A 22,734-nucleotide genomic window follows, 5' to 3' on the forward strand; every position below is an offset into this window, starting at 1 on the left:
AAAAGGATTTTATGCATACTTTGTGTTGTTTTTCCTATCTGTACAAAACCACCTGGATTAAGTATCTTGTTGAGAAAGTGAAATGTAAAATGGCAGACAGCTGAATTAAAATAATGCAAGTATTTTCCAGCCATCAGGATAAGTTGAAGCACTTTTGGCACGCTCACTTCAAGGAAAAAGTACAGGGAGAGCTAATTCACATCTCTGGATATCTAATGGATTTTTTTCTACTGCTCAGTATGAAAAATTCCACATTCAGCCTTGGTCAGACACCTGAGAGATGTTTCATTAACCCACGGAATACACTCCCATCTCACCCATGACAAAAGCCGGTTACCACAAGTTGGTTTATAAAACAGTCACAGATTTATTGAGATAAATACAAATAGAAAGTTACATAGATTCTTTACTCTGACAAACAAGAGACACTTCCAGAGTGTCCCCACTTAACCGGGTTCTAAACAGCCCCGTGCACAGACACAGCCGAGCGATGCCACAGGGGGACCAGTGACACCAGGGGGCTGGAATCCTTTGGATCACAAGGGCCTGACCATTTCCTACAGCATCCAAGCAATATTGCACCCACCACTGTTACTGTCACGTTCCTTAGCTGGAAATGGAGAGCTCTATTCTTCCTGCTGTTGTGAAATTCTACCTTTGCTCCATGTGGCTTTTCAAACACATCTCTTTGCATCACTGAAGAGCCCAGAGAACTCCATGAACACCCCCCTGTACCCATTGCACACATTTGTCCTGTACAAGACATAAAGTGCAGCCTTAGTCATGCTGAAACCACCTCTAGTTCAAAACTCAACCAAAAAGACAAACTTGTAGAGGGTAAATCTGTTTAACAGACCTGCACAGTCTACAAAAAACCCACCCCAGAACTGTGATGGCCCCCGTTAGTACATGCAAGTGTAAAGTTGTAAAAGGAGGTTTTAAAACACTCCACTGAAATCATATGGTTCAAAACTGACAGGAATTTGGGAGCCAGAGAGGTACCAGAATATTGTTAAAAACAAGGAGCTTTGTTTAGCCTTTTAGTGAACTTTTATGGCTGGTGGCTTACCCTTTACACACATTCTAGTTAAAACCTCCCAGTGAACACTAACCAAACATGCTAAAACATATGGAAGCTTGTGTTTTCCAGTGGATTATTGCAAGTCAAGGAAACTACTTAAGGTGATCCGACAAACAGAAACCTGGGTTGGGTTATGTTCAAGGTATTTAATTTATATACAGTGTATTTCAAACATACTTACATATACACACACTTTAAAAAAAAAAATCTGTTCAGTGCTGAGAGATTTAATGAACTGATAATAAAAAACAGAAGTCAAACCTTGTCAGAAAGGCCTTAGAAAATCTGAACTGTTAGAAAATACCAGTATAATGCCAGCATTAGAAAAAGATATTAGAACTAGAAAAAATTAACTTGAGGGGTCTTTTTGTTAAGAAATAGCAATCATAAAAAGTCTGTACTGAAGAAGTATTTGTTTTAAATTATAAAAAAAACCTGTAAAAAATTAAATGTAGAACATTAAAGAGTTTACAGAGTTTACACTGTTTGCTGCAGTAGCAGTGGTATAGTTCTGTCTGCAGCTCCCCAAGAGCAGTTTGTGATCTCACAAGGAAATCACTTGTTACAAATACTGTACAGATCATATAATACATGAGCAGTTAACTTACCCAAAACTGAGCCCTCCCAAAACACAGAACCCAGCTGAGAAACCTACTTGTATTGCAGACAAGCCCCACTCAAACCCAACCAAAACAGTCACTGCTGTAACAACCTTCCCCACGTGAACTTTGAGGGGAGACACTTACACAGGTCTGTGCAGGAGAAAGGACCCTCCTCAGCCAGGAACTGTCACCACGTGGAGCCATTTCTTTAGTATTCAAGCATTAGTTTTGGAACAGGATAGTTTCAATCCCCACTATAAAAATGGTTTTTTTTTTCCCCCCCAGGCTGCACATTATTGCAGATTTGGGACCCAGGAGAAGACAGGGCCCAGCAAAAGTATTGGTTTTATCATTTTTCCAACTGTCTGAAGTTACTCAGTTTTCCCAACACAACTCTGCTCCATCTGTGTATTTTTCCTTTCTTCCAAAGCCCCTGTCTCAGGACACAGAAGACATCCTGCCTCACCTTACCTTCAGTAACCTTCATTTGGGGTTTGCCCCAAACCTTCCCAAACAATCCACAGAAGTTACAGAGCAAACTGTGTCACACCTTTCCCTGGAACACTTCTGATCTGGGTGTTTTCAGAATTTAGAGGTCCTCTGTTTCTCAGGAAAAGCTGTTTGGGATTTAAACACTTGGGCAGGTTGAAAGGTATTTGTTAAACCAGGTGAGTAAAACAAACAAACTGAAGCCTGTAACCTTCTGTAACACTCCTGTACAGACACAGGATGTGTTGCAGGAACTGAATCCCTCAAGTGACCTTTGCTGGGGTAGAATGAGGAACTTTCCACTTGGGAAATCTACAGTCTCCCTACCCCAGGAGAGTCAGCAGTAACACCAACTGACCTGTGAGGGTGGTCAAGAAATAACAGGGCTGTTGTTATGACTGTTAACACCTGTAAGAGTGTAGCTCAGAAGGAACAAATTAATGGAAATGTCACAATATACAAAGAATCTTGAGCTCTCTGTGCTTTGAAAAATATCACATTATATTAAGTAAAAATGACCCATGCCCTAATTCTAGCAGTGTAACTACTTTAAAAAATGAAATGTTTTATGAGCTTTTTCCACTGATACAGAATTCAGATCATTAATTTTTTGTTACAATTCAAAACTATTCACATATATACACTTTTTTCAAATAAATGCAATAGCTGAAACAATACAAAAACCACAGTATAAGTGAAGAAGGAAGAGCTTCAGGGAAGTTTGTTATAATCAGGTTTTAGGATTCAGAAACCATTTTAAGCTTGTAGCAGCCTTGTGCTACTGGAAATGTTTTGTTAAAAAATGAAATGTGAATTCCAATTAACACTGAAACACTGAGTGTGGTGTAAGACTTTACAGATAATACTGAACTGCAGGTGAGATCAGAGTTATCACTCACATTTACAGAGGGAAAACCAGAGGGATTACTCATGGGAATCAAACAGTGGGGCAGAGGAAACGAGGTCATGAAATGAAGACAGGAACATTTCCTGCTCAAACAGGTAACAGAACCCACCTTATCTGCCCACTTTACTCACACCAACACGACCACAAAGTGAACAACTGTCCTGCTGTTCAGCCCCTGCTGCAGAACAACTTGTTAGTTTTGTTTTTCAATGGTAATATTGTCCATGTTACCCTGTTTTAGTTTTATGGTGGCAAAGAAAGACACGTCTTGATCTCTGTCAGATTGCAGGGCCAGAATGGTCTCTTCTGCAGCTTCTAGATGAGGATTGCCAACACTTTTAAAATAAGCTAGAATAAGGAAAGAAAAGAGACAATTTTAATCAATCCCAAAAGAACAAACCCTAGGGCATAGGTAGTGCAGAAATCCAGAGGATGCCAAAAACATCTGGGGCAGTTTATCCAATTTATAGTCTCCTTACAGAAACTACAGGAAGCCAAGGAAGTTGACAGAGAAGGAGAAATATGCTGCTTCTGACTCATCTTCTAAGGTACTTAAATACTTCTAAGATAAATTCTTTTTGCTGAGCCCTAAACAGAAATGTCTCTGAGCAAAAGCAGGCTCAGGAACCTGCCACTGTACAGTGCAATCCAAAAGCTTCTCCATACTTTAATTTTGCAAAAAAGATAGGAGAGGAGATTTCTGTGCATCTCCCTTTGAATAATCAGGGATCAGTTGCCTTTTTTCTGTCATTTTTAAGGAATTGTAACACAGGAAACTGCAGCATGATGGATCCCAAACCCTGCAGCTGCCTCGGCCGCTGCTGGCGAGGCCACAGTGCCCCCAAGTGGGTCCTGCTGGATTAACAAAGCCACTTCTAGGCCCTCTAGGGATAATCATCCCATATTCCAAGGCTGCAAAGCCACTCCTAAAATTCCTAAATCTACACTCTAGTCCAAAGTTAAACGCACTATCCCAGAGTAAAAGGTATGATCCTGGTTAAGAGCCTTGCAATGAAGTGAGCAGAGGAAAAGCAGCATTCCCGAGATGTTGGGCCTTTCCAAAGAAATTCATGAGCACACCTTTCTCCAGCAGTGTCTGCCTGAGAGCCTTGGCGAGCAGGACCCTGACGTTGGGCACGGGGTCTGAGGCAAGGCTCAGGAGACTGGGCAGTAAGTGCTCCACAAATTGGTCCACGGGCATACACTCCTCCTCCACCACAGCCTAGGGACAGACACAGCACAGGAAAGCAAGATTTGTGTTAAAAATACACTATGTGCCATTTCTTTCCATCCTGTCCTTAATTTTGCCTATTAAAAAAAGCTCTGAACAATTACACCCTACCCTGTGTTGGTGAAATAAGCACAGCCTTTGAACTCCTGTTCTGATAACATGTCTTACTGTTCCAAAGTTCAGCCAAAGATGATCCAACAACAGCAAATTTCTTTCAAGTATATTTTAGAAAATGTTTCTCTCTTGGCTGTCATCACCCTTTTGCCTTTGAACATTTAACCCTTGCTCCTCATTGCTACTGAATTAAGCATTTTTGGTTTGGAGGGGGTGGGTAAAGGTCAATAAAAAGGGAAATAGTTCCTGGCATGTAGCACCCATTGGTAATTTAAAGAGCTCTTGTCACCCTTTATCCTTACATGGCCAAATATTAAAAAAAAAAAAGAAAATGTGTCTCAGTTTGGGACTTAATTCTTGACTTTGCCACTGGGATACCAGAAGTCCAAGGCTCAGCTACTACAGCTGGAGGTACAGCCCCAGACAAAGACACAGCTTTAGCTGGACCAGCCGTGTCAACCCACAAAATCAGAGCCCAAAAATGACAAAACAAATTGGGAGTCCAAATTCTAGTTTTGCCCCACGTTGCTGCTAAAGCCCAAACCAGCTCCAAATGAAACAGTACACACAGAAACAGAGAGAGAACATTCCAACCTGACAAATGAAGGCAAAGGCTTGTCTTCCAACCCACTTGGAGCTGTGACGGAACCGCACGACAAGTTCATTGATGAAATTTAACCCCAGAGCATTTGCACTGTTTGTGTAGAACTTCTGTAGGATTGCTACAACCTGGGGGGCAAAGCAAGGGGAAAAGGAACAAAGAGATGAGACTTCAGTTGCAGCCCTTAGAGTTAAAAAAACCCCCATAATTTCATTTGAATTCTAAAAGGGGACAGCAAACACAGCACTGTCAGCTGTGCTTGTAGGTTTTAATAAATTCCTGTGCTTATTCTGGAAAAAGCCCAAGCTTTAGAAAAGTTGTTTGTTCACCTGAACCAAAAACCACCAGAACTAAAACCAGAAGTAAAATAATGCCCCTTTACAGGGTGCCATGAAGAAAAGAAAGAGATTGAAGGAATATTTCTACTCCTTCAGGACATCTATGGGACGATGGCATTGTCATGAACTTCATAACAAATTAAATCACCTTTGAGGAAAGATCAGTAGTTGGTTGTTCTGTGTTTTGTTGTGGTTTTTTCCCCCAGAACTGGAGGAAGCTCTTCCAAATGTTATCCATGCTGGCTTTCATTCAGGTGAAAAGATTTATCATTCACATACAACCACAGAGGAAGATTTTAATATCTGTGGCAGGGGGACAACTCAAAATATTTTTTAAACTTTTAATTTCACTCTTTTCTGTACTGTTCACCATATTTATTACAACATGTCTCAATTCACCCTACTTGTCTGAAAAAACAGTGATTGCAGATACCCCTCTCCAGGATCATTTTCCTGCTCTCCTGCCAGGAAGTGAACTCAATCCCCTACCAGTTTGAAGGAGATCCACCGAACTTCTGAGACTTTATCAGAGCAGAGAGTCAGTGCAATGTGTCTTAGGTAGTCATAGACATCGTTGGGGTTGTAGAGCTCCAGGATCAGGATCAGCTGCCTGGGACACAAAGGAAATCATTAACTCTCCCACTGCAGCACCAGCCTGCTCCAATTCAGCATCTGTTCCATGTGGGGAAGGAGCACTAAGGTACCACAGTCACTACAGAGCCCCTGAGCAGTTTGTTCTTCTCTTCACACACTTCAATCCATCAGGGGGTCCAAGAGAAACTGTTACCCAAACTACATGTATATAAGTAAAACAAGAAGTTTCTTTTGCAACTTCAAACCAATATCCTGTACGTTCTTGCAAAGTGAAAACTGACTATTTGCCTCAGTGTAGAAATCTGCCTTTCAGATAATAATTTGTACTCAGAAGCTCACAGGACTCACTGCAGCCACAGCACTGCCAGCACAGAACAGCAGCAGGTCCCCACTAGGGGTCAGGGCACTGCTGTGGAAAGTCCTTGTTTGTTGTGCCAAACTACAGAGGGACAGCGAGGCCTCAACAGCCCAAACACACCAACACCTCGACCGTGAAGGTCAGACTTGAGTCCCAAACTATTCCTACGAAGGTGCTGCAAATATCAACAGGGCTTGTAGAGAAAGAACTGCGGGATGTTGTTCTACCTTCATTATACAGCCATTTAGAAGTACCAAATTAACCAATTTACTTTTTAAGAACTGTTTTTTCTTTCTCACACATGAGAAAAATTACTGTTTCCATACATTTCACGGATTTTTGCAGGGGAGTCTTGAACTAAATAAATTCTGAGACCTCATTGAATAGTATCTATCAGATTGTCATATTTCATTAGCTGTCAGTGAACCAGATCTCCATTTTAGTGTAATCACAGACATTTAACTTTCAATCACACTTGATTACAACACAACTTGAACAAAACAAAACAAACAAACAAAAAAACCACGGAAAAACCACACACACAAAAAAAAAAAACAAACCAAAAAACCCAAACACTCCCAGCTCCCCCAAAACAACCCTAACAGCCAGTGGTTTTTAAACTGAGTTCGCTACTAAAGAATAGTTTAAATTTTAGCTCCCAAACAGAGGTGCTAACTTCTGAATGTAATTGCCTATTTCCAAGTTAGTAATACAGATTAAAACCCAGAAGTTAATAAGATTACATACTCTGCCAGCTCGTAACGAAACCTCCAGTTCCTGCTGTTATCAGTCACCACAAATTCCTGAAGCTGGTAAAGATACTCTCGCCTTTTGTCTGCATGAAGTAGCTAAAGGAGAAACATGACTAGTGTAAAAAACTGGGAAAACTCAATACTTGCAGTTCTCTGGTGTGCTGCTCTGTTCACACCTATGTGCATTTTCCTTCTTGAAAGCAAGTGATCATTGACAAGATGCTTCCTAAAACTGTGCACAGTCAGCTGAGTGCCTGGACACACAAGACTGACATCCAAAAAAGTACAGTAAGTCACTCCTTTGGCAAGGACACCCATCAAAGCACCATCTCTGGGCACCAAAAACTAAGGATTTGTGTGTATTACCCACCAGGATCTGCTCTCTTCTCTCCCAGTCCCAAACATAACTTGCTACTGGGCCAACTTTCCAGTTGGACTGCCCAAAATACTTATTCCTTTACAACAGCCAGCAGCATTTGCAACCACATTTACAAAGGGTTTTCAGTTTTGATGTTTTGTTGGGTTATGAGACAAAAGAGAAGTGAGGCACATTAAAAAAAGGAATAGAGACACACACAAAATGGCAGCTTTGTACAAAACTAAACATTAATTAGACCCTGATACATGCAGAGCTCATTAGAAGACTCCTAATATAATGGAGTCAGAAAAAAAATGTATATGAAGAAATTAATTGCACTTCCCTACCTTCAGGAAGTCATACAGATGTTTGAGGACACCGATGCGCACTTCATCCAGGTCTTTCAGGAATCCATTGAAAATTGGCACCAGATCAGCAGCTGTCAGCTGATCCCCCAGGATCACTGCCAGCTCGTGGATGGAGAAAGCCAGTGTCCGACGCACCTTCCACTGCAAACAGGGCAACAAGGCAACTACATCAGGCACCAAACCAAAACACACAGGCTTTTGAACTACACCTGTGTGGGGAGCGACAGAGCACAACAAACAGGGCTGGTTACACAGCAGTACCAAGTCTGATTTAAGTCTTAAATTTTGCATTTTTAGTGCATATTTAATCCCTTACAAGAAATTATATGATCTTATAATAACTTCAGTGCAGCAAAGTGAACAAAAAAGTTCCTCAAACTTCTGATTCATCACTACAAACCTTCTTTTTCTTTACCTGTACATCTGAGGCCAGTGTCTCGTAGGTGTCCTTGAGGCAGTGCCAGTTCTGCCTGCCCAGTGTCAGGGCCACCCCGGGCAGGCTGTAGGCGCAGTGCTTGGCGATCTCCGTGTCCACAGTCTGGGCTCGAGCTGGGTCAGTCATGGACAGGTACTGGTCCAGTAAGGGCTGAGGGATGATATCCTGGAGAGACAGGGAATCAGTGACACACGTGGGAATTCAAGGGCAGAAAGACAATACACCTGTTGTGCTCCAGTTCTCTTGCTCCCAACCCGTCAGCAGCAAACAAAGCATAGCAAGGTACCCCTGGGTGGGGGACCTTCCCCAAGGGCACAACCCCAACACTTTTTCTCCTCTCTTTGGGACAGAGCAATCAGCAAGGAACAGTCATTAATACTTTATCAACACACTGCATCAACCAAGCTGAAAGTTTCTTCTTTGCTGAAGACAAAGAGTAAATCAGTGACAACACAGCACAGTCAGTGCCTGCCTTGGCTGCACAGGTTGCCTCTAAGGCACCAAAAAGGCAACACAATGTTTCTAATTTTCTCGTTTAAAATAGGGTTCCCCTCAAATCCCAGAGCATTCCTTCACATTCTGCAACTGATCCCTTGCACATCACTGCATTAGGGGTAAGATGAACTGTATCCAGCACTGCACTAAAGCCATTAGATGCTATTTTAATCACCTGGAATTTTGACTTGTCATCTTCAAATGGTGGATTATTTTCTTGCTCTTTCCTTAAAAATACACTGGTTCCTCTGTGTTGTTCCTCTGAATCCTGGAAAAGGAGATACTAGGTAGAGAAATGAATGAGACTTGGTGCTGTTTGGGATATTTCAAAGCTACACAGCTGGACAATGCAGCTCAGATCAGCAAAGCCTTTTGCAGGCAGAGCCTTGCACAGGCAGAGCCTTGTTCAGTGTGTTTATGCAAATACAAAGAGACAACAGAGTTGTACACCGAGGCAAACACTACAGACCATGGCAGCAACAAGGGCAGCAGGAGTTAGATTTAATCTAATTCTGATCATAATTAAAAAAAAATAAAATTATTTCAAGGTATTTTAGGACAAAATGATGAAAATTCCCAAATCTGTCATTTGGGAATTCTTCTCCCTAAATATCAACAAAAAGCTTCAAAAGAACTAAAAGTTTAAAAGAACAAAACCACACAAATCTCCAAAGTTCACACAGTATTTTACATTTTTGTTCACGGACAAGCTGCTTGTCTTTTTATTTCACCCTTAGCTCCAGCATGATTAAATACTGTGCCAACAATTCCTTTTACTCCTAATTGTATGTTGTAATCAACAAATAGTAACCAGGAACTGTGTGTGTGTCACCACCTGATTCAGCCTCCTGTCTAGAGATAAAAGACTAAAATTAGATCCATTACAGGAAGAGGTGAGACTGTACTTGCTACATTTGATCAGGAAAAATCCTGCAAGACTCCTGCCAAACTAACTCCTGGGTCATCTGGGTGCAAACAGAAATGACAGCCCTCACTGGCTTTTCTTTTTTAATCAGAGTAAGTAGAATGTGATAGCTGTGGCCTAGTAATGTTCAAGGGCTTTGGATCAGAAGTGGGTCAGTTATGTCAGGGACTACACAAACCCACCCAGGACTCGTGCAGGCAGGAATTCCTTTCAGACATGGAGCACAAAAGTTACTTACTGTGCTTTTCAGCAGACTGGTGACTGAGTGGTCACTGATGTTCTCCTGGGAGGCAGGGGATGAGGGACTGTCCTCCTGCACCTGGGTGCAGGCAGCATCTGAAACAGCTGCTTCATCTGAAATGGTTTTGCCACTGCTTTCTTCCATTTTTTTGGTCTCACAGTCACCAACAGAATCAAACTGAGCAGCTCTGAGAGCAGCAGACAACACTTGGACCTGAGCTGTATAACACAAACAACGACTGTTTAGTCTCCCTTCTGCATTTAAAAGCATTAAACTTGTAGTTAATTCATCTGAAAAAAGAAGCCCAGTATGAGCTGCACAGAAATGGTGTGTTCACAAACATTTGCTCTTGGAAAGAAAAGGCCTCTTACTCTGGAGCACTCAAGAGACTTGGTGAAACAAGAAACTGAGTAGACTATGGATGACAAAGATGGATTTGGTCCAGGAAACACCCTCAGACCCCACCACCAGGCCATTATCACTTCAATGTGTTCCACAACGGGCCTATATTGGGTGGCTATGGAGGGATAACTTGGAATTAAGGCCATTCTCAGCCAAGTATTAGATGAATTCAGCTGATCACAGGCAGTACTGTCGCTAAAACCACAGTACCTACAGTATTTGGAATCTGTTAAAACTGTCTTTAACAAGCTCTTGTCTCTTTAACAACCCTTTTGTAGTTAGATCAATTTATTTCTCATGCCAACAGAAGCCAGGAACACTTCCCCAGCTGTTCTAGAAATACCTCAGGTCTTATGAAAAAGGCTGTTGCATAACTTTCTACTATAATTTAGTGCTCAAGGAAGGTCAATTAAAAAGCAGTCAGGGGTTTTGTAAAGGCCAGGAGAAAACCTGCTCAGAGAAAACATGATTTTACTACTACAGAGTCTCTCACCTTGAACATCTGGATCATCTATGTGCTCTTGTAAGCTTTCTAGAACTTTTTTTATTTCACTACTAGCAACACAGTTATTGCATGGCACAGAACAGCTCTCGTTGTGCTTCTCAGTCTTGAACTGGAACAGCTCCAGCTCCCGAGTGATGTCAGGCAGAGGAGGGCGCCAGTACAGGAACGTGTTGAACACGTCCTCACCACACCTGGAGGGCATTCCAGGGATACTGCTGTCCTTGGGGACCTCAGGGACACCAGCACCAGCTCTGCCACCCTGAGACAGGCAAGACACATCTTCTCCAGGACTGGCACAACAATCTGAACCTTCTTCCCATGTGTCTTTATTCAGGTTCTCAGAGAGCTTTGTGTTCACTTCTGCTGAAATCTCCTCAGTTGGTGCTTCTGGTTTGATTTCCATTGGTTGTTCTGAGCTGTAACAGACACACACATTTACTGAAATACTCTGTAACAGCAGGTTTTCAGTGAAATAATTCATAAAAGACACCAGCAACAACAGAAGCTTTTCTCTACAGAAAGACAGAATTTATGTTACCACTATGCTTTACTGCACCAGTTTTCCCTTTACCCTCTGGTGAAGGCAAAGTGAATTTTTCAATAAACTGGCTACACTCAAATGTGTGATCTCACTTCTTTTTTCCTAGAACTATATTCTCAAGCTGAGATCTTTAGCCTTGACAAGCAACAAAACCAATTAACTTCTTTTAATCCCTTCCACTACACCACCCGTTTTCCCACGATTTACCTGGACAGTGTAGCATTTGCACTGGAGGACATTAAAGTGACATTGTTGCTTGGCTGACAGGAATTGGAATTCCCATCTTGTGCTGGTGGTCGGATACTCAGTGTCCCATCTTCTCGAATGTAAAGCCCAGCACTTGAAGGGTTTGCAAAGGTAGAAATAAATGGGCCAAGAGACTGAAAAGCAGCCTGACGAACCTGGGGGGGTGCAAGAACAGTCAGGCTTCATCAGCTCCCAAAGAGTTGAAAAATGAAAATCTGGTGCAATTTTTTAGGAAGAACCAATTGGTTCTTACTGTAACAGCTTCATTTAATACAAAATACAACCAACTACCAAATAAGTGCCACCTAAGCAAAGGGTGTTAGAATATCAATCATGTAACTACAATCACTGTACAGAAATATTTTAAAAGTTATCAATTTGAAGGACATCCCTGTCTACTTCAATCTATTTAACACAAGCAACCTTCTCTCAGAAGGGTATTTACAGTTAGAATTTCTATGAACAGGGTTCTTTAAAAGTAATGAGAGAGGAAAAATAAGATCTGTCTTAATAGAAAAGATTAGTTTTTAGTGCATTAGACTCCAATCTCAGCAAATGTTCTTCAGCATACTTCTGACTTGCCCATTATTTCCCAGGATGTGTCTGGGAAGATGCACCAATTCCAGGGTGAGTTACTCACCCATCTGCAGGTGTCACTGATGAGGCTGATGAACAGGGGGGACAGTTTGCTCCTGCGAACCTCTGGGGACGTGGTGTAGGACACTGCCATGAAGCATTCAGCACAGGCCTTCCTCATCCCCCAGACACTGTCAGAACAGAGCTCAAAGAACTTGGGAATCTGCCAAAAAACAGCAAAACCAAGACTAATTAAAGGCTAAACACAGTCTGCAGCAATATCATGGTATTTGAAAACTGGACACAAACACAACTCAAGAGAACAAAGTGAAGAACAGAAGAAAGAGGGACAGGTTAAATACATACACTAATTGAAGGAATTGGGAAAAAACCCTAGCTGTCTCCCATTTAATCCATTAGAATTTTATGTATAATTATATGTAATAAGGAAGAATAGAAAGAATTATTAATGGCCTATTTTTCCTGAAATCATGACTTGATTGATTATCTAGTTTTGGGAAAAAAAGAGTGAGTCAGTAATTCTGAAGTGTGTATGTACATATATAAAAATCTATATGTATATAAAATGTATATATACATACATAAAAATATGTATGTATATAAAAATATCTGCTGTCAATTACACTTTTAAACATGTTTTGCAAAACAAGAACTTTGCATCTCTCTTCATTCCCAGTTTTGCTATATAATTGCAACCAAGGCCTTAACCTAATCAACTAAAAAAAAGCATGCATGCTAAATAATTTATAGACAAGACAATAAAAGAGCACATTATTAAACTTTTTGAACTGAGAAATACAAGTCTTGTAAATTGATTTGGTTTTACATACCAGCAGTCTTTCTGTGGCTTCTTGCCCAACTGCATTACAAATGTCACCAAAATTAGCTGCACAAATCTAAGAAATAAAAAAGTCATTAACAACACTGTGTCTCTTTCAAGGGCATTAGTTTTATTATCATCAACTTCCCCATGGATTATTTATCCCACAAAACAACTGCACATGTTGGGACTATTCAAATTTCAGCCCTGTAACTACAGTGTGTAACATTAACTCATCCCAAACAAAGACTTGTTCCATGCAGTGTCCACACACCACATGCTTTGGAAATCAATTGTGACAAAGGTTTCTGCATGAAGAGCATCATCCACCTCAGTAACCAAAGAGGGGACAATAAGCCTGCCTGAAAGTTTAAATTACTTTGAGCAGCAGCTGTCAAACCCAAAGCAGGGGAACACATGATACCAGGGTCAGGACTTAGGTGTACTGACAGAACTATCCTGGCTCAAGGTGGCTTAAGTACTTTGCTGAGGCAAAGTTTAATCAAGAGCTCAAGTTAGTGCCATTTCCAGGCCATCAGAGAAGCTATAATTAAGGCAAAAGGGACATCCCCTCATGCTGGAAAAAGATGTTGCCAAAATCTGAACTCAATTAAGATAGGACTGTGTTAATACTCATTCTATTCACTTTATGTGCTTATTTACAAGGCTATAATGCAGCTCAAATTCCAACAAGTGCAGCTTATGTTACAGACCAAGCTGGAGCTCTGCGTGACCCTTAAGTCTACTCAAATATTTTAAGACTTCTTATGCTACAAGTTTCCTTTTGTACTCAAACATGAATTAATGTATTATACTTCTGGGATTTCTCCTTTCAATAGCAATAGATTAAAAAAAAAAAATTAAAGGAAGGATGTCTCAAATGTCTGTTATTTTTGAATTTCTGGTTTAAACGAGATGGTAGAGATGAGGTAATTTGTTTGCATCCTATAACCACTCACAGCAGCTTTAAAAAAAAAGTTGTGCAAAACTATTAAATGTGCAAGACCAGTTTAACTGCTGGACCAAAGCTATTCACCAAGGTCTGTTATCCATTTCTTTACTGCACCACAGAAGCTATAACCGTGCCAATAAATAAAAACTGCTCTTCCAGATGCTTTCAGAGTTCATCAGCTAAAGTAATGACTAAATTATTTAGGGAGGGATTTGAACAGCAACATGCAAGTTTCACTTTTAGGTAGCTTAAGAGTTGGAAACACACCAACCTTTCGGACTTGAAACAATTTGCCATCACTGCACAGTTCACAGAAACGAGGAAGCAGCATGTGCTCAACTGTTGTTCTGCTCAACATGGAGGCCATTTTACAGATTATCTGAAAAACAGGAAAGGGATGTGTGGAAGGAGAAGAAAATTATACAGCTTGTACACACAGCCAAATATTCCTCCTAAAAATTACCTCAGAGAGCAAGACAGCAAAAGTCAGATAGATTTAACTGTTACACGTTATTCGTGTTTTTATACACCTGTTTCACAGGAAAGACAACTATAGTTTTTATTTTAAATCATTCTATGCCACTGTGCCTGAACACAACATTTCTGCATGTAATTCATTGGCTTTTATCTCATTAAATAGACTTCCATCAATGTATTTGTTTTCAAGGTGTTTACAATGAGGCATACACTGGGATTTTGTAGAGAAGACAAAAATCCCATTGCACTTATAAAACCCACACTCTTCAGGCACATTAGAAATATCTCATACTTCAGCATGCAAGGAAGACATTGGGCTCTAGCAGGATTGTTCAGATACTTAAAAATGTGCACAGTCCCAGCTCTTTATAGGTTCAGACACCAAAATAAAACACAAGTTTGCCATACAACAGGAGAGAAAAGGGAGTGCAAGAAAAACGAGGTATATATGTGAGCTAATGCATACTGTACAGGACTGATCCTCAGGAACTTCAGGAGTTAACAGTGCACAGGTTAAAGGAAGTTAGTAACATTTTCACTACCATTACAAACCATGTTTCTGCTGTGAAAAATCAGGTGCTTTGGACTCTGTGTTTTCTTTCAGTTCTCAATTTCTGGGATAAGTTTCTGTAATTCTTGTATTTGTAACAGGAAAAAGCAAGGGGCTCCCATGCACCTTCCTACTCAACTGCTCTGCTCACAGCAACAGGAGTTTAATGCTTACACAGGTGTTGTCAGATTAACAGTACTCATCTATTTTTATTTTTCAAAACATGTTGGAGCTTTCTACCTTCACAAAAAATAAACTTTATTCCTTTCTAGGAATAAATGTTTGCCTTTTTAACAGAATGTTAAATAAGAACGAAGGAAAACACCATTCAAGGACTTTCTTACAAATTTTCCAACTCCTAAAAGGCATCTGGTGCTCAGATGTCATCCTGGAAAACTGCCTAAGCAATTCCCAACTCCCAAACAAGGAAGAGGAAAATCTAGCTGGTAAAATATTTTACAGGTCAAGTGTCAGATATCCATGCTGAAATGTAATTACACACCAGCACTTTTCTGTGGAGTCAACTGATTTCCATAAAGTCACCAGGCAATGTTTTTTTCATAACACTTCAGAACTCAGAGAGGTCATCACTGACACATCTACAGCGTTACTGTGAAACCTGGTGGAGCAAATGCAAAGAAGCTGCTGGGGAATAAAACAAATCTTAAGAAGAATTAAAACAAGGCTGCCAAGGAGTGATTGTATTTTAAAGTTATTCAGGTACCATTTTGACATCATTTAGCATGCTGAGGTATAAAAATGGTCTCTCTGTATTTTCAAGAATTCAGAACAAAAATTAAAGACTTGTCGTGTTAAACTAAAAATCCAAATATCTTAAAGAATAAACACAAAAAGTTTGATTGCTTATTTAATGGCAGTATTATTCCTGGACCTCATCTTAATTACCATTACAATTTAATGTTATAAACTTACATTCACAGCTTCCACCTTGTACTCATCATCACTGTCAGGGGCAGAGAGGTCCAGCAGGATGGGACACACCTTGTTTTCAATGTCACTCTGAGCCACAAGGTCCTGTTCCAGCAGTATCAGCAGTGCCTCCTGACCTGCCTTTCTAACCTGTACACAGGAACACATAAAACCAGTTTGTCACCATAAAACCAACATTTACTGATACAAGAACCACAAAAAAAAATTTTTTTTCAATGAACACACAGGTACAAGTTAAAAAAACAACAAAGCAGACCCATAAAGAGTCTCAGTTTTATGACCATGAGGAATTAGTAATAAAGACTACAGTTTAATATAACCATTAGATGACATTTCATCATATTCTGATGAGAAGTCAAAAGATGAAGCATAAAGCAGGACTTGCAAGTTATGACTCCTGTAACAGACCCCATCCCTGTGCTGCTGAGCCAATGCTATAAGTTTCCCATTATCTGCCAAGGAAAGAATTAAAAAAAAAAAAGAAAAAAATCAGACCTCACAGAAAAATGTGCTGACACCAGTAAACAGAGCACTGCATAAAAGCCAGGTGTCAATCAGCATGGAATTTCCTGTTATCTCTTTCCCATGCCTCCAATGCACTGAACCACACAGAATTTTCCAACAACTCAACTCATGTTGTCTGCTTTTCCTACCTGATTGTTAACATCTGTGAGGTATCTCACTACTATGGGCATAAGGTATTCAAAAAATGCTGTTGGGAAATTTGGTCTGCTTTCCTGCAGGAAAATGGCAATGGGAGGGATCTGCTCCATCAGCTCTGTACGTACAGTTGGCTCTAGAAATAAAAGGCAAAACTACATTAGTAAGTATGAAATTAAGATCAGGTACCTTAAGGAAAAAGTAGCGGTTTTCTTTTTGTTTTTGCAATAGAGGAAAATGAAAATAATCTAGAAAGGGCATTACAGATTGCCTGTCCTTCAAGGAAAACTAAATAAAATGGAATAGCCTTACATACATCATCACAGTTCAGACACTTGGCATTAGTTCCCAAAGAAATCAGATAAAATGAGGGCACTAGCTGGAAAACCCAGTCACCACAAATACATGCACATGAGGTATTAAAACACACAGCTGCTCTGTGCCACCTACACCACACAGTCAGATGTAATAAATTTCTTGAAAAATATCACTTCAGGCCCTATTCTAAGTAAGAACCTTTCATTTAACATCTTATCTACCACACAACATAGTTCAAAAGCAGAGAAAAATTGATCTTCTTTTCATTGACAGACATTGTTGTTGGATGATTTAGTTCCCTTAGTTCACTCTTTGCCTCTCAAAATTGAATATCAGTACTTTATATATTGCAGCTTATGTAAAATAAACTACAAAAATTAAAAAAACCCAAGCAAAACAAAGCTTTCAAACCTGCATCTTCAGAGAGCCTGACCACTATTTCCATTACAGTCAGGAAGTCTTCTTCATTGTTACTGAAATCTCGAAAGACATCCAGAAGACCTCTGGCAATAATTTGCCTGTGGAGTGAACAACATTAATTGCCATAATATCCAGCCAAAAACATGTAGATGGGACACCAGGGGAACTTATCCAATGTAAATGGGCACCTTAAAAAGACCTCTGACCGTTCTACATCCCAACCAAAGAAAGATGGAATCAAGAGAACTTATTCAGATAACCAAGAACGAAAACCTCTTTTCATGGAAATGTTATACAAAAGTTATTCAAATAGAAATAATAATATGCATGTGCTTGGGAGATTAATAAAAGACACAGTGACACCTTAACCTCCTCAGTGCACTCAGTTATCACCAGGTGTGGCTGTTGCACCCTTACCTGTTAAAGACATTATCGCTGAAGGCGTATTTTTCTAGACGAGCCAGTGGAGTTAAGTTATCCTGTCCAGGGATATCCAGGAATGCTGTTATCCTCATGCTATCACAGTCTGGCCCATAATCTTCAAATCCAACTTGAAAGACAAGAAAAGTAACAGACAAAAAAAAAAAAAAAAAAACAAAGCCCAAGAGTCAGCAAGAGATGTTACAATGGAATACATGATAGCAGTAACTATTTCTTCAAGAGTATTTGAGAACATCACTGGAAACAGCTTTCCAAAACCAAAAAATCTTAAATTGTATCTAATGAAGTTGAGTGCAACACTTGCACATAGCTCTGTAAATTTAAGCTTTGATATTTAATTCAACTGTCAAAATCCTTGGCTTTAAACACACTTGACTTTGCCCTCTGAGTGCAGTAACCACGTGCATTTTGAGTTAAGAGGGCTCAGCTCACACAATTGCCACAAACTGACCCACAAATTCAAAGAGAAAATAAGTCCCATTAAAAGGAACTGAAATTTTAACAGTTGTAGCAACTCTCAAACTGTATTGCTTTAAAATAGCAAATTCCTATGTCTTTTTCCAGCTTCCCAGGGGACATTTTTCTCACTGTAGTTACTGAGTTGCACATATTTAAATCAGACCGGTAGCTTTGGGAAAAACTTCACCTTCACCATACTTGGGAATATGCTGGGGGCTTCCTGCTGCAGATCCATCAACTACAGACTTTTCCACACAAGCATACTCTGTTCTAAACCTTTTTTGTATTTGCAGCTTTAGACTTTTACCCAAGTATTAAATTTGCCTCACCAAGTCCAAGAGTCCCCTAATCCAGTAACAATTACAGATTACAGGCAGAAGGTAAAACTGTGAGAAGGAAATGGAATGGGATAACTGTGCTGTCAGACTTATTTTAATCTTTCATCCTTAAAACAGAGACAGTGAAATAACATGCTGGCATCACACCAGTGCTCTCATTCCAGCCATGGATACAGGAACATGTACAGCAACCAACTCCATGGAAAGAGTGGCACTGGAGTAGCTGATATTCCTGCTCTGGGTTTACAGTTGTCCCCTCCTAGAACTATGCACACTTCTTTCACACAAACAGAGCAACTGTGATCATACTTAAATAAATGCAAATTGTGCCAACACAGCTTCTCACATGCAAGAAGTATTGCAAACCAGCACATGTGCTGAGAGTGACAACCACTGAAGACAACAAGCCAAATCCTTTGGCTCTGAACTACAGTAATACCCATTATAAATCACTTTTAATGTTAAAAATCCCTCTTTTTTCCAATAGAAAAATTCTTATTTCATATATAAAACTCTCCTTTCCAACTGTTTAACATGAGTCAAAACATCCTCAGAAATAAGGCTCATTTAGAGAGGAAATTATCTGAACATACTTGGAGCAAGATGTTATACCTGGGTCCTCAGGGGGAAAAACATAAAAATCAGATTGGTTTAAGGTCTCCACAGAACCCAGGTGAGTTAAAGACCAGAGCAATTCCAAATTCTGCTGCTTATGCAGACAACGTGCTCAACAAGCTCAGTGGGGTTCAAACAGCAGAAAACTGTGGGCTTAGAGTGAGTGTTCAAATCCCAAATTTACACGCAGGCACTACCAGTGAACCCACAGTTATATGACCAGAAACAGCTGCTAATTACTCATGGCTTTGTATGGTGATGAGGTATTGCACTGACGCCCTTATTTCCACCCCACTGCTCCTTAAAGAAGGATCTGTCGGGTTCAAAACATTTCTCTGCACCAGTGTAAACAACTTCCAGTGCAGGGATCCATCTGGGATCCATCTGCTCCAGGACTTCCCCAATCACAGCACCTGAACATCCAGATTTGCTGCTTCAAAAGAAACCTCTGTATCCGTGACAGCTCAGGGGAAGTTACAGTGTCTGTGGGATTGCAGATTTCCTTTCTGAGGTTGCAACAAACCCTCCACATCCACACTCGACTCTCATCATCCTTATAGCTACAGTTATAACAAATGTATTTTAAAATGCACACAGACTGAACACTCACTAGCTAATTTTTGAGCCTAGTCACCTGCTATACAAAGGAAGATTTATTAGGGCTCAAGAAAACAATTAGGAGCAATATACTTGTCATTAACTCCACCTGGCTCCCACCTGTCCCCAATTAGAAACACTTTAAAAATGAAGGCTTTTATTAGTTCACTTTGAATATTTCAGAATTTCTACCAATTCAAATGACAATGAAATAAATCCCAATTCTAACTTTGACTACTATACCACACCTGGGACTAGTTTTGTAAACATGATGAACATGTTTAATTTTACTACGTGAAGTAGCTCTATTATTCATTTAAATCACCTAAGCACATACCAGTGCTTCCAAGGGTAGAGAGAAAACAGAGCACTATTACTTATGCTCAAGATGGAGAGTTAAATACCTGAAATTTTTTCCACACACTCTCACTACACACAAGTAAGGAATAATCATGGCAGAATCCATTTTGTCTTCTCTCAGGAATTTTTTCTTTTTCCATAAAAAAAAGAAGCCATAGGTACTTACAGGTTTCAGAATACACCAGAGTACTATGAAGTAAATCACAAATAATGAACTAGCATTCTTGTCTAACGTTCTTTCACAGCTAAATCTAACATTCAGTATTTTCCTATTTAACTATATTAAACAAGTAAGCTTGAAATCTGTCCACCTCTGAGGAGGAATAAATGTGCCAGTACCCAGAGCTGAACTCGAGTTCATTGTGTCTCAGTGTGCCCCAGACTCAAAAGCTGCTTAGAGCCTGTAAGAAACTCAGGGTCACAAGATGCAACTCAATGTCATCTCCCAGTGCCACTATTCACATTTCACAACACAAACCAGTAAATACCAGTGCAGAGTGCAATGATTTAATGAGCTCAAGGAGGTCATTTTCCCTCCTGGTGTTTGTAGAAGGAAAACCAAATTCTTTAAATACTTTCTTTTTAAATGTTCAAAGGGCATAAATAAGCTAATTATTTTTCCAGATGATCCATTATCTCGTCTTAGAGAAAACAAGCTTCAAACTGCACTTGAATTTAGGCAGATTTTACTACAGCCTTTTGCCACATTCAGAGTGATCCTCCAGACTCTGTCTCAATCTTCAGTGTGCATGACACTTTCACCAACTTAGTTAAGAAAGTAAAAGTCCAGTTCCAGTGACATATTTCACTGAGGTTTCCCTAAAACACATCATGAACTCTTTGCTAATCTAAGTCACTGATTAGCACAACAATATCTCACATGGAACCCCTGAACTCTGCTACAACAGAGACAACAGCTTTTGATTCCATAATTCTAACTGTGTTATCAAATTAGTGAACTTAATCAAAGAGTATTTTAAATCATAAAATAAGACTTTAATAATGCTCTAAAAGGCACATTTATTTATATGCTCATGCTAAAACCGATAATTTCTCTTATTAATTACCACTTATGGCAAAAACTTCTTTATCTGGACATTTTTATTAACTGGAGTTTTGCCTTAGAAGCATCAAACTTTTTAATCAATTTACCAGGCACATGTATCACAGTCTCAACAAAACAGCCAAAGACTGAGCACTAATACAGAACAAACACTTCTAGGAATGGGCACCCCTGGTCCAAGGCCAAAACCCATAACAGAACCACTACTAAGTTCGAGTTTATTTCTGCTGTTTGCACTTTAAACCTCAAAGACTGAGAGTAACAACTAACAGAATCCCACAGAGGCACCTCCTCCCACAGAGGCAACGTCCCTGCACATCTTCCCAATGGAAGACTTGGGATCCCACTTGTGTCCCAGCATTTCCCCTGGTGTTCTGAAGACCATCGTCTTAATAAATCTGCTACACGTTTTCAAGCACTATTAAACAATAACGGTCTTGTGATAAACAAATACAGTTTCTCACAAGAAACACGCACAAGTATCATTCTTCGTTTCTTTTTAATAGAAAAGTCAATCCAGCATCCGAAGTGCCAATGAAAGCACCCCACAAAGAAAGCTGCTTTCTAAAGCCATACAAGTTCGTATCATCGTTAGTCAGGGCTTTATCTCCTCAAATCACAGCGCTTACCAAGCCGTGCCCAGGTCTGACAGGTGTCCGACTCCTCTGTAACACAGCCCTGGGCTACACCGGCTTGGGGTGGAGCTGTTCCCTGCCCTGGGACCCACGACAGGGTTCTGAGCCCAAAACCACGGCTTTGTGCGACCCAACCGCAGCACACACGGCGATTGTTGTTCCCTTTATCCCGAGGCGCGCTCGCAGCACATCCTGGGGATGCAGAACAGCGGAACACGCGTCCTCAGCAGCCTCTACAGCCTTGGAAAGTCAAGTCCTTAATTCCCACCGACCACAGGAGCGGGGCTGCTCCCCCGAGCCACCCGTGCGCCTTTTCCAGGCTCATCGCGGAGCTGCCAGAGCTGCTCTTTACACCGAGCCCAGCGGCCCCTGGAACCAGCGGGGATGGTCCCAACGCCCTGTACACCTTCACCTGCTAGAACTGCCTCAACATCCTCCCCTCGCCCTCACCGGGGTGGAAATGCGGAGAGGGAAAGAGGGCAGCAGGAGGACCCCCGGGGCGGGAGCGGGGGCCTGAACGGGGAGCGGAAAAATAAAAAAAACAGTTACTCACAATCATCTAAGTCATCCTGCAAATCCACAAAATACAAAGGGATCCCTACAAACGAAAAACAGAAGAGAGATACCAGGGGGGTTGGTTTCGGAGGGACGGGGCAGCCCCGGCTGAGCCGCCCGCCCGCCGGCCAGCCCCACTTACCGGCCATCTTGGAATGGACATGGGCGAGGAGGAGGAGGAGCGGGAGGGCACAGGGAGGAGCCGCCGGCGCTTCCTGCCGCCGGGTCAGCCCCGAAACGCCACCGGGTTGAACGAGCCGCGGGCTGCCGGGGTCGGGCGGCCCCTCAGCGCCTGAGGAGAAGAAGAGGGGCGGGGGCGCGGGGCGGGATTTCGGCGGCCGC

At 40.9% G+C, this 22,734-nt stretch overlaps 1 protein-coding gene across 2 annotated transcripts; it reads right to left on the minus strand.

The window, feature by feature from the left end:
* Nucleotides 1–343: 343 nt before the first annotated feature.
* Nucleotides 344–22,701, minus strand: LOC103765993 (serine/threonine-protein phosphatase 4 regulatory subunit 1). 2 transcript variants are annotated; one of them, XM_018073992.3, is made up of 20 exons: nucleotides 22,535–22,701; nucleotides 22,391–22,435; nucleotides 17,747–17,879; nucleotides 17,321–17,427; nucleotides 16,585–16,727; nucleotides 15,914–16,060; nucleotides 14,225–14,332; nucleotides 13,012–13,077; nucleotides 12,225–12,383; nucleotides 11,546–11,739; nucleotides 10,786–11,213; nucleotides 9,888–10,108; nucleotides 8,900–8,992; nucleotides 8,209–8,394; nucleotides 7,773–7,934; nucleotides 7,063–7,163; nucleotides 5,853–5,973; nucleotides 5,019–5,153; nucleotides 4,160–4,301; nucleotides 344–3,427 (listed from the first exon to the last, which is right to left on the minus strand). In XM_018073992.3, exons 1-20 carry the CDS (start codon nucleotides 22,539–22,541, stop codon nucleotides 3,273–3,275), a joined length of 2,853 nt encoding a protein of 950 aa, XP_017929481.1. In that variant the 5' UTR covers nucleotides 22,542–22,701; the 3' UTR covers nucleotides 344–3,272. The 2 variants fall into 2 exon arrangements, with proteins under 2 accessions (XP_017929481.1, XP_017929482.1); XM_018073993.3 differs by lacking the exon at nucleotides 22,391–22,435.
* Nucleotides 22,702–22,734: the final 33 nt, after the last annotated feature.

Source organism: Manacus vitellinus, unplaced genomic scaffold, assembly GCF_001715985.3.
Source record: "Manacus vitellinus isolate BGI_N305 unplaced genomic scaffold, ASM171598v3 scaffold_26_pilon, whole genome shotgun sequence".
NCBI classification, from domain to species: domain Eukaryota; kingdom Metazoa; phylum Chordata; class Aves; order Passeriformes; family Pipridae; genus Manacus; species Manacus vitellinus.

Bases quoted from the DNA above. Each gene is read 5' to 3' on its own strand.
- LOC103765993 (XM_018073992.3), bottom strand. The intron at 17,880-22,390 runs GTGAGTAACTGT...TTGTCTTTCAAG, and splicing joins GCAGGATGACTTAGATGATT to TTGGATTTGAAGATTATGGG. The intron at 17,428-17,746 runs GTAAGGGTGCAA...TTCACTCCACAG, and splicing joins AGCGATAATGTCTTTAACAG to GCAAATTATTGCCAGAGGTC.